The sequence below is a fragment of the Kryptolebias marmoratus genome, linkage group LG5 (assembly GCF_001649575.2).
Source record: "Kryptolebias marmoratus isolate JLee-2015 linkage group LG5, ASM164957v2, whole genome shotgun sequence".
Taxonomy (NCBI): Eukaryota; Metazoa; Chordata; class Actinopteri; order Cyprinodontiformes; family Rivulidae; genus Kryptolebias; species Kryptolebias marmoratus.
Genome location: NC_051434.1, coordinates 6321381 through 6333832, shown reverse-complemented (window position 1 = coordinate 6333832; position 12452 = coordinate 6321381). Strand labels below are relative to the sequence as shown.

General features: G+C 38.8%; 1 protein-coding gene across 2 annotated transcripts in view; it reads left to right on the top strand.

Annotated features, from left to right (window-relative positions):
- LOC108240668 (dolichyl-diphosphooligosaccharide--protein glycosyltransferase subunit STT3B) overlaps nucleotides 1–12452 on the top strand; it is an 85311-nt gene that overhangs the window by 53473 nt on the left and 19386 nt on the right. For both annotated transcript variants that reach the window (XM_025006887.2, XM_017424321.3), the window contains exons 4-7: nucleotides 464–529; nucleotides 8203–8302; nucleotides 9792–9890; nucleotides 11602–11748. In XM_025006887.2, coding sequence (XP_024862655.1) covers nucleotides 464–529; nucleotides 8203–8302; nucleotides 9792–9890; nucleotides 11602–11748 — 412 coding nt within the window. The remainder of the gene's footprint in view (nucleotides 1–463; nucleotides 530–8202; nucleotides 8303–9791; nucleotides 9891–11601; nucleotides 11749–12452) is intronic.

Genomic DNA, 12452 nt, shown 5'->3' with positions numbered 1-12452 from the left:
GTAATGGGGCATTGTTGAACGCAATCACGCTTCTTGACAACATCTTCCATCCCAGTTGCACTGGTACTCCGAGTTGGATCTTTTTAAAGGTCACTCTGAAATGTGTCTTCTGTTGTACGAGTGTGTGTGCGCACGCATTTAGAAGTGATTTTAATTGTCAACTTGCACACCTGCTTTCCTTGTCAGCTGCTTGATAAAGCCTTGTTTACAGGATTGCTAAGTGACCTTGTGTGAATCAGTCTTCTCTGGCACTCCAGCGTAAATCTTTGGAACAAAGAAAAAAAACCTGCTCTTGGTTCTTAGATTTTCTTGTAACTGAAAAATGTAAATATTGAAGGAAATATGCATCCTGTGGAGGTTTTTCTGATTTTTAAAACACAAACTGAGATCAACAAGACTTACTTTACATGAAGTGTATGTGCTGACAGATCCCAGTATCTTATTTCTGTTTTTATGCTTCCAGGTGAAGTCTGTGAAGACCGGCTCAGTATTCTGGACCATCGGCTGCTGTCTCTCCTATTTCTACATGGTAAGAACAGTTCACCTCCAAACACTTGGAAATGTAGACTAATCAGACACTCGTTCGTGTGAACTAAAGGTCAGATTTATTCATTGATTAAGGTCTTCTTTGAAAGCTTTGGCAGCTGCATTAACTTTTTAGCAAACTGGATGTATTTAAAGGAAAGTTTCTTGTCTGTTTTACAGCACTTTTCTGATTTGGGGGGAAAATGAGACAAAATAACTGAAGAAATGACATGAAAAGATTACTTACTGTGGCAAACATTTTGTCATGAACTTAATTTATTCTGGATGGAAGCCATAAACATTTTTTTGCAAACAGGGTGATGTAATCACAAGAGGACAAGACTAAATGCAAATGTTAACACAGGATAATTTTAGGAAGCATTCAGATCGCATTGAAGTGGTTTGAGACATAAATGGCTGACCTTATTATAAAAACTGTTCATGTCCTGGGCAATATTTACTTTATTCCAAGCAAGCAGCAGAGTTATCTTTAGAATATTTTTCTCACGTCCATTTTTTTTAAGACCGTATCCTCTAAGAAGTACGAATCAGATTAACAAAAACTTTCTGCTTATTTTTTCCTCTGAAGAAATGGTGAATAAAGCAATGCTGCAAGTTTCTGTCTGTCTCTTTGTTTATGAGCTGTTTTAATTGGCCTCGTTCGATATATAGATCTGTTCAATGTCTGTTTCAACTTCCTGCATCAAAAATTGGAGCAAGACTTTGGTTTTTTGTTTGTATAATATCTGATGGCAAAATCGATTTGAAACAAAATATTTTGTCAGACAGTGACATTACAAAAGATAGCTGGCATTATTACCACACTGAAAGGGCTTAAATGAATTGTTTGCACCAGTTATCTTAAGCCAGCGTGGTCTGTTGCGTTAAATCAAAGAGTGAGGGGAAACTATCAGACATGCTCACACCGTCAGGCTTTAATGGTGAGAAGGCCTGAAGAAAAATACTGTAATATTTATACAGTAGGAGAACACCGGCCACAGTGTTTATCAGAAGTCAGGAGGCAGATTTAAAACGAGCGGACAGCTGAATCAGTTTAATACAGCATGACCTCAGCTTTAAGGACGTTATCACCTCCTATTTTAAGTTTTACTGACAAATTTGATCAAAATGTCAAAGTCCAGTGACATTTTTCCATCTTTTATTCTGTTAAATGTTTGATTCACTATGGATTTTAACTTTAGTTAAGCGCCCACCGTGAACACAGTTGATGTAAATGCAGCTCCAGAGCTCCGGATCCATCCTGTTCTTCCCAGGTGTTACATTTGAACAGATTGTGGCACAAATGTTCAGTGATCTACACATTCTTTCTGTTCCCGAGAGCTGGTGTGTTTAATGTAGCGCAGCAAAACTAAACATGAAGCTGCAGAGAGAGTCAGGAATGAATATATTGTTGGTCCACCAGACTCCTTCCTAACCTTGCCATCACAAAATATTTATTTCTGGAGGTAGCTTATGTGAAATGCTTGCTAAAGACATCACCTGCTGTCTTTAAAACATAAAATATCTAATTTTCTTGAACTGAGCGAAAGTGCACAGGGTTGTAAATTTACTTTTAAATTTTCCTGCAGTTTATGTGCAGCTTGTTCCAATTCTAAACCCTTTCATGATAATCAGCTCTGCAGCCTTCTCTTTTGCAGTTTCATGTGAATGTAGAGAAAAGGTTAGAAGCAGTTTAGCTGGTGGCTTTCCTGCATTATTTATCAATTTAGACACAAGCCCATCAGGGGGTTGATGAGTGAGAGAAGATAAAAAAGGCCGTCCAGGCACAGTGCCTCCGTGACAGATTGTTTGCATGAGCGTCTATGAAAATCACCAGCTTCTTCTTCGTTCCGAGCTAAATCTATTTGGCCGGCAGCAAGACAGATGTCAAATCCAGCAGATTACCGAAATCCAGCTTCATCGATCAAACTGCAGAGGGGACTGAAGAGACGGGAGATTATGGAGAAGGGATTGGTGGAAAGATGAATAGGAGACAAAACAGACAGAAATACAGGGGGAGGGCTTAAAGATAAGGAGAAGGACAAAGAGGGCAGATGTGAGAAATACAAAATAAGAGATCTGATTGTGACACAGAACTTTTCAGAAGCAGTGAGAACAAAGTTTGCTTTCTCCTTATTACTACTTCTCGTTTCTACCCACTCCTCCTCTGTAATGTGATGCTCCTCTGCAGATCAGTCCACCTGCAGAGAGCAACAAACCAGGCCTATAAGTCTCCATCAGTAACACCCGCCAGCTGCTTTTGGTCTTTCATACAAAGTGTTGCATACACTGCTTAGACCAAAGTAATTTTTTACCACATTATCGTCCTATACTGTCATTTTAATCAAGCCTTCGTTATATTTTCCTGTAGGGTTTAATTGAATGTGACACTGTTATTAGGCAGATATGAAACATGAAGGGAGAGCTCTAATACTGGCTGCATATTGGTGTAATCAGAGGAGAGAAGATGGAGCTGGATGAGATTAAGAGGAGGATCTGAGCAGTTAAATGCACTGATGGACAGGAACCTTTTTCTGAGCTGCGTATCAACTGTTAACCCTCCAGGGGCGAGGCTGTAGAGTGGGTGATGTCGGATTAAATGGTAAGAAGCAAGTGAATTTATTTCCTAATATCAGTTTTCTACAACTGTTAGTCCTCTGAGTAACCCGTGAAGGTCGGTGCAGGTCTTTTTCTCTTTTCTTTTTGTTACACAATCAAGTGCTGATTAAATACTCTGAGGGGAAAAAAAGTCTTCATTCAAATCAAAATACTGCACGATGCATTGTATTGAAGTCAAGCAATGGTGTGGTCTTTGTACACAGACCAGCACTGATTTAACAGCATCTTGTTGTGAATTGATAAATAACATAAGTTGGATTCAAATAGATTTTGTTTTTGACCAAATTAAGAGGCCTAAAATAAGAGAGGTTGCATTCATAGACAGAAAAACCTACATTTCTTCAAAACAGAAAATACATTTGTATGTGCACGCTTAGTAAAACCCCTCTCCCCGTGCATGCCGTTTTCTCTATATCCTACATCCTGTCTTCAAAGAGGTTCGTGGTCATCAGATAAACCCTGCATAAACTTCACAAGGTGATAACAGCCAGAAGACTCATCCCCAAACATTTTCTGATTCTCGCCTTTTTGCCGTCTGACTCTAGCAGGCGGCTGGTTGTTAGAACCATTACTACATGTAGGGTTTGTTTGTAAACATGCACAGACACACAGGAACGGCTTTTGCCCTGGGCATTCATCTTTTCATGGTCCTCTGTGACCAGAATGTTGTTTACTCCACTGCCTTTTTTTCCCTCGTTTTTGATTGTGAGCTCAAGACTTGAGAGGAAATGCTGCAATCAGGTTGCATTGTTGCCTTTCTGTGTCTGACGTGGATGAATAAAGATCGTCTGTAGTCCCCAGACTTGTAGATCAAAACAATTACTATCAAACCATATGAAGTGTAAGTTTTGGGAATCTTTAGGCACCATGTGATTTGATTCGATTGTAAATCAGAAGGCTGCGATATTGATGCATCTGTGGTTACACTTCAAACAAAATCCTGAGCATAGAATCTCAAAAAGAACCGAAATATCTTGCTGTACACTGCAGTATAAAAGTTTTCATTCAAACAAGATCTTGGGAACTAAATGTAATAAATGTACCCAAAAAAATGGTGATAAGATTCTGTGGCAATGGGTGTCCATGTGTTACGTTAGAGCGATTTTACCCACAGTCTTTAGTGTTTCTGAGACTTATTGGTCTCTCTCCACAGCCCAGTAATGGCTTTCCTGCTCGTCTTCTAAATTGGCTCCAAAGTGTGAAACATAACATGCAATCCCTGGTTCTACCTTTTTGTGTTCTTTAGCATGACAATATTAACATCAAATAATTGATTTCTTGCGTTTTAAAATCAATTGAAAATTGTTCATGTCTACATCAAATTGCAACGATTAACAGATGCCCACTCCAAATAAAGTGAACACAGCAATGAAGCCTTTTTTATCATTCTTTTCATTTCTTTGTAAAATACCTCAACATGCTGAATGAATTAAAAAATCTAATCATGCTCTGATTTGTTATAAGTGTTTCTATGACTTCTTCATACATCATTCATCTAGAACCTTTTATTAAGACACAAACATTCGTCTAGTCCTTTGGTTTATTTCGATTCTCTTTAACACGAACAGGAACAGAATAAATAAAACCGTTCATAGTAACAAAACATAATTGCTTTGCACAATGGACTTCCAGCTAATGGTTGATTTTTAGTCTTAGCTACTGATTACGCTTTAAAGGAATTTGTGCCTGAAAAGGCTTTTAAATAACTAAAAAGTTAAAGCAAAATAAAAGCCAAGGGATTTTGAGATGTCACAGTTATGTTAAGTATGAACATTTACAAGTAAATGCATGCAGATCTAATAAAATTCCCATCAGCCCCAACTCTTTGTATTTAAACCCAATTTATAGACAATATCCTCAAACACGGTTACATTTAGAGTCTTATCGACTTAAAAGTTTCTAACACAGTTTTGACTGCAGACATTGACTGTGACAAAGAGTCTCCGGGGTCTCAGATAATGCAGCAGCCATAATGACCACAACAAAGATGCTGGAGACATTACTGATGGCTTTCCACTCTGGAGGTTAAAGCTTAACCTTCCACTGGCACTTTGAGATTAGGATAAATGGACCCTTACTACTTAAACTGCATAAAATGCACTTTTGTTCAATAAAAGGTTAAGTTGGTAGGTTTTATGTAAAACAACATATTTAGGTATAATATTGACTCTGACAAAAATGCATTCCAGTAGATAAGTTATAACCTCTTTGAGTTGAGAGCTACTTATGGGATTTAAAGCATCAAGTATCAATTAAAACATGATTCTAAAAATCAGCCAATTTAAAGGCATGGAAAAGATAAAACACTTATTTTATGCAGGTAACATAACAATGAACTTTTCAAATTTTATCCCCACTAATTATTAGAAATCCTTTAAATAACTGCAGATGGTTAGCATTAATCTTCCATCTTTATTAAACCGTATTGAGCCTCACATCCTTATAAATTTGGACTTTTAGGAAAAAGTATTCAACTTTTGAGCACCTTTATTTAGTCATAATAACGAATTCATAGTGACAAACGTGAAAGAACCTGTTTTATAAGTTTGCATGGTTGTAAATTAATTTGAGTTCGCGGTTGACTTGTTCGTCTTTTCTCTGCAACATGACTTTTGCCGCATGTCTGAATGAACGCGCTGCTCTCACGTCACTGTGCGCTTTAGTAGAGCAGAGTGCTAAGGAGCTGCTCAGACTCCATTGTTGAACGCAGGATATTAAATTGCAGTTAGTTTTGGCCTGATGTGCTGAAGGAATTTTGATTAGCTTCTCAGGCTCCCCCTCCAGACTTCCCCTTAATCCTGCTGTGCATATTCTGTTTTCCTTGAAATTAACACAGCAAGATGCGTCACTGGCTGCCCCTCACTGTGTTTCCACTGTTATTGTTTCATTAATTTCCAGATAGTCTGAAAGCCTTGATCAGCCATTCCTGTGTCAACACTGAAAATGACTCTTAAATTGAAGTCATCTTTGGTATTTATTCAAGTTACGGTTCACAGGCTTCTAATTGGTTGTCACCATCTGAGACAACAGATGCCAGTGGCTGCCAAAAGATAATTGCACCAGCAAGAATTTTAGATTTGTTTTTATTCTCTGCCTTAATGTTGGATTTTTTTTTTTTCTCCATCGAACATGACCTACTCATTTCTGCTGTGATGAAAACGTGTATAAACACACTTTTAATTGTTCTTAGCAGATGCAAAAACACTTTCTTACAAGCTGTTGGGAAAATAGATTAAATATTTTGCATATATTTAATCACCTTGATTAATGTACTCTCTCTCGCTGCTGTTTTCCCAGTTTTCTCGTTTTAACATTTTAGCGCAGATCTTTGATTTTCTGTCTCTGTATTCTTGTTTGTCTGCTGCTCTGTTTGACCAAAAACAAGTACAGTTAGGAAGTAACGTCCTTTGAATGCCTCCTTAGTGTGGGCGGCTTTTTTCTTTTCTTTTTTTGAGGGGGGCAACATTATATTGGGCTCAGAGGATCAATTTTTTGAGAAAAGACAATGATTTAATTATTTGACAAGTGTTTACTGACTATAGTTTCTATTTGCTACAGAAGTGTTTTAGGGCAGATAGCACATTCTGAATAATCTGGTTACATTAGAAACCCAGTGTTCACATTAATTGTTGCCAGAGGTTGAAGTTTAATAGCAACTGTCTACAAGTACCACTCATGAGCTACAGTAGCTTGAAATTTCATTATGGTAGAATATTAATCTGTAATATTAGGAAAAACTCTACTCTGATCTTTAAGACCAAAATCAACAGAATTAGTGTTTTTTTATTTTTCTTTAATGTATTTTTTAACCGTGTTTTTTAGGGTTTGAAATTGTCTAATTCAGAATACTTGTGCTGCTTAATATTTAAAGTGTAGCTTTCTGTTATTTTTAACCTTTAAAGATATAGCTCAGATCTTTTGAAGTGGAGTTCTGATTAAAGGTTATGAACAAGTAATATCTCAACTGTTGCAGATGTATTAACTCAGTTTGGAGGAGTAGTTGAGTTCTGACCATACAGATGCTTCTGCATTAAAACACCTCCAATCCCCCCAGTTGTGTAATGCTTCATTGGAGCAGTATTGTATAAACCTTTACATTACTGTCAATTTGGGAGCATCGTTGGCTATGGAAGTGCTTCAGCTATCTGCTGCTATTTGCTATTTGCACTTGCAAATGAACACCTAATTCTGTGTAAGTAGTAGGGATGGATATTTTAAGCAAAAATACTACTAATTAATTTTTTCTTTGACCCCTCAGCCACCACTGCAAACATAAGCCCAACAATTCATGCTTCTAATACGGTTCATGCTTACTTAGTTCCTTACTCCTGCAGGGCTAATTATCACTGTATTTCCCAGCAAGTGTCAAAACAACAACAAACTGTTTAAAAGCAGAGAAAGCAGTTTCAGCTGCCGATTTATGATTTAGGACCTTTTCCTGTTTCATTTTTTGTGCTTTAAAATGTGTCCACATGGTTGGAACTGAAGGTAAATTAAAGTTTACTCACCTTAAGTCCTGCAGCTGATAAATAATCTAATGAAACAGGCCTCGGGTAGAGAGATGTGTGCTGCTGGTATTTCTGCTAGCATTATATTCCTTCATTTTCACTGGACCAATGGGTCAGCATGGATGAGGGTGCGTGTATTCTGATAGTAAAGTGGTCAGAATACGTGGTTATTGGTCTAAACTGATCAATAACTATAGTTTCCACTTAATATTCTACAGTGACAGAAATGGGACACTGAAATTGTGTCAGTAGGTGTTGTAGGCACGAGGAGTTGTATCCTAAAAAAGCACACCTACTGGAAGAGCAGCATTAAGAAACAGCTTGGCATGTCACTACCAGGTGCCGGTGTTAAAAAAATATATGCAAGTCTCGACGGCTGCATCAGTTCTTCGAATTTGGCCATTTTTAACTAGACCTTGGTGTTTGCCTCATTTAGACTAACCCTTAGCTCATCAACATGGTCAGAAATAAAAACAAAACTAAGAACTGACCATTTTAATTTTCAGTGTTCACATGATGTATACTGATCTTCTTTGATTGTGTCTTGTAGGTGTCAGCATGGGGAGGATACGTGTTCATCATCAACTTGATTCCTCTGCATGTGTTCGTGCTGCTGCTAATGCAACGTTACAGCAGGAGGGTTTATATCGGTGAGATGCAAACAGACACGAGCACACCCCGCACGAGGATCTGAACTACACTCGATATTGGCCTGGTATTCAAAACGTCTTCATATGCACCGGCTGAAATACAGACAGACATTGTGTGCAGAGATCATTTCCCAGTGGTAATAAAAATAAATGTATGCGATAAACATGCGATCCACCTCTCTCCCCCATGTGTTTTCAAACATTGTTACTCAAACATTTGACCTCGAAATGAGCCTCAGCCACGAGCATTTCATCATTAGTATTGCAGACATCCGCACACCCACACACACACCGCTTAACAGTAAATGCAGCCACCTGCTACCTGATCCTCTTTACTTTTTGTAACAACCAGAGGCAGAGCACTGATGAGGAGGATAGGCTTGTTATTCCTCAGAACATCCCAGTTCCACTCCAGCTGCCTGCTCCGCTGGCTCAGAGAACTCGAGTTCAATCCTCCAAACCACTCAGTTTTATTGTCGGCTCACAGTCGCCATGAGTCTGCAGCAGGCGCTCCTGTGGTTAAGATAAACGATACCATGTCAAGTATCATTTATGCATCATTATTAGTTCTTCTCACAAAGCATGGTCTTTAAGTGATTTGAAATGCATTACGGTCGCTTCACAGCGAGAGGGGTTCGACGTTTGCTCCATCTCCAAACTATTCTTCAAAAGTGAGATTCTGTTTCATGAAGGAGGAGGGCTAAATGAGGCGGAAAATGTTCTTTTACTTTTCACTGTTTCTGTCTGCAATCTGAGCGACATTCAGAAACTCCACCTTATGACAGCGAATGAATGATGGAGAAATAAGTTCGTAAGCAAATTTTGACGCCATTAGGTCACAGAGCACCTGCTCCGTTTCTTACCTCTCCTCCTCATTTCATATCTCGGCGCCTCTTTTCAGAGCCAGGTGTCTCTAAGCCTCAAATAAAGATCATGCAAAAAAAGGGGGGTAAAAAAAAAGCCCTCATACTTTAATTAAACGCCTTGCAGCCTATGTTCCCTCACAATTCCTCTCTTTCTGTCTTGAATCAATAGCAGATGTGTGAAAAAGAGATTGCTGAGGGCAGGCACAACTACTTCAAAAACGAGGCACACTCTTCAGGAAGAGTATGAAATCTTAATTAAGCTGGTGTGTCTGTGAATCAGTTCCCCACCACCACCCTTGAGCCACAAAGGTGGGAGTCGCACCATTCTCAGCAGCGTTGTCACACTCCAGGCCTCCCTGCCACCCTGTGCCGAGCCAACTCCCATTTTCTCACTAAATGACATTAGATTAGCTATTTTGTATTTACTCCCCATGAGGTACAGCAGTGAAAATCAATAGACTTTAAACACCTCTATTCAGGTTGATTTCCCTGAGTGGGACCAAAACTACAGTGCAATAATAGCTTTTTTTTTAGCTGTAATTTTTTTCCATTGTTGTATTTCTTATCTGGTCTCCCTTGTCTTTCTCTTTGTTTCTCCTTTTATTGTTGTCTCTTTTTTACAGCATACAGCACTTTCTACATTGTGGGACTCATACTGTCAATGCAGGTCCCCTTTGTCGGCTTCCAGCCAATCAGAACCAGCGAGCACATGGCCGCTGCTGGTAAGTCCCACCCTCTCAGTAAAGTGGTTTCTGTTCAATCTATTTGAATAGTTTTGTTCTCGGAAAAAAAAAAATGTTTTCCTGTCGCTGTAATGTTTTTGTTTGTGCTTTGTCTGTAGCATTAGCTGAATATCTCATGAACCAGTGGATGAATTTTAATGAAATTCTCAGAAATTGATTATTAATTAAATAGCCTGATTGGTGAGCAGCCAATCCAACTCAAAAATCAGATTTTTTTTTTTAGCTCCAGGTCAGTGAATGCACCATAGTTAAGCCACAAATTCACACCAACAAAAACACACTTCTGTAACCTAAAATATGTAAAAGGTTTTAATTGTTCAAATTTTATTATGAATAGAAAGTCATATTTTTTTTAATTCAGCTTAAAATGAGCAAATAATACTGTTTGAGTTCCTGGTGAGAACTTGGTATCATTTCAGAGTTGCACAAAAATTGGAATCAGCCTGCAGATGTTTGATTGGTGCATTTCTAACTAATGCAGGATGATTTGTTGAAGTTTTGTTGTGTATTTACATTCATGCACGATGCTGGACGCTTTCAGGTTGGTTGGCTGCAGCAGGAATTAATTTGTTTTCTGCTGACTGTGTTAGTCGCTCTCTGTGGGAGAAAACTGGACTGGAAAACATTTACAGAAAGAGATAAAAGAAAGCACCTTTCCATGCAACATGTTCCGGTGTAGCTTGTGAAGATCTTTCCATTTTCGCTTGTGGAAAGTTTATTAAAGCTTGCCGAGTTTCAACACTTGAGTGGGCCCATCTGCTGCCTGAGATCAGGGATGAATGCGTACGTAAGAGGATTCTTCCATTCATGTCTGCTTGTTGGCAGCTTTTGGAATCCAAGGAAAGCCTTTTTGCTTTTTTTCTCGCCCCCTTTTCCTCCATACTGCAGCAGATGCAGCATCTTTGTTTCTGGGACTGTTTCAACATCTTATGAGTAACTTTTAAGTAATACTCCTCCAAAGTTTACCTGTCACAGTTTTTTCTCCCCACTTTCTGAATGAGGAGGTGGGTGTCAGCATCATGAAGGTAGCAGCTGCTCGGAACATCTGGTGGCATTCATGGATCGCAGTGGGAAATGTGAAGAGAGTGACTGAGCCATGGACCCATCAGTGCCGATGAGATGTCACCCCCTCAGGCAAGAAAGCAGAGCGGCATAGATTGACAAGCATTTTAGCACCACGGCAGCTCTCCAGGAGACAGGCAGGAACTTAACCGTGGAAATGGGTGAGAACCTTTTCCTGGCAGAGGCGGGCTTGCGGAGGAGTGGGGAGATTTCACGCAAAGTTTGAGAATGGGTGCTGGGTGACGAAAATAGAAGAAACCAGGTCGCTCTGTGGTTCAGTTTTTATATGGAATGGACCAGAGGAGCAAAGAGGAAACAGCCATGAGGAAGTCATGGAGAAAAGAAGTGGGACCGCAGGAGCTGTGAAGAAGGAGAAGGGCTTATGTACACAGATATGTCTTATGCATTTCTGATATGTTGTCCTGAGGTATTTGTCTTTAACGTCTGAGTGAACAGCCGAGGGGGGGGATCTCCTGGACCGCTTTGTGCAAAAACGACAACAGAGCTTCTTAACGCACTTTGTACCCAGCAGGAAGCAGCATCAATCAGGGCCTCCTCAGACATTCACTTTTGAGTTTTCTTTGTATGTTTGCTCACTCTTTTATGTCTGCCTGTGCCTTTTTCTCAGGTGTGTTTGCACTTCTCCAAGCGTACGCCTTCCTGCAGTACCTGAAAGACAGACTCACCCGACAGGAGTTTCAGACGCTCTTTTTCCTCGGAATCTCTCTGGCTGCCTGTGTAGTTTTCCTCACAGTCATCTATCTAACATACACAGGTCTGTATCTCCACAGATTTTTAAACTATGCTATGAAATGGAGTGTTTTAAAACTGAAAAGTATTCAGATCTTTTAATTCATCATTTTGGAGAGTTCAGCATCTAAACGGTGGGATTCTTTGACTTTATCCGTTTTTTTCTTTATTGTACAATTTATAACAAACTCAATAGAAAATTAATAATCCTACATTCCTGTTCATTGCTTCATTCACAGCCACATACTGATTCTGATGTATATTAATTCTGTATTTAGTATAAGCCTGTTATTTTATTCTCATATAGCTGTCATAATCAGAGATATTTTTGCTCAAATCAAGGTCCCTTTAGGCTGCCAAATGTTCAATCATAACGTCAACACACTCAGCAAAGCCTCTTTTTTTTTTTTAGTACATTTGCACATGTAAATCAAATGAAACAAAAGTGCAGCAAAGTAGGTCAAGATGCAACTGAATATTCTTTATTATGATCACTTTCTGATAAATTTAATATAGTTATGAGAACAGAGTCTATTCCTTTTCTGTCAGCTGGAACCCAAAGGTCTAAATATGAAAGAAAAAAATTAACTTATATATATACAGGTGCTGGTCATAAAATTAGAATATCATGAAAAAGTAGATCGATTTCAGTAATTCCATTTAAAAAGTGAAACTTGTATATTATATTCATACATTACATACAAACTCATATATTTCAAATGTTTATTT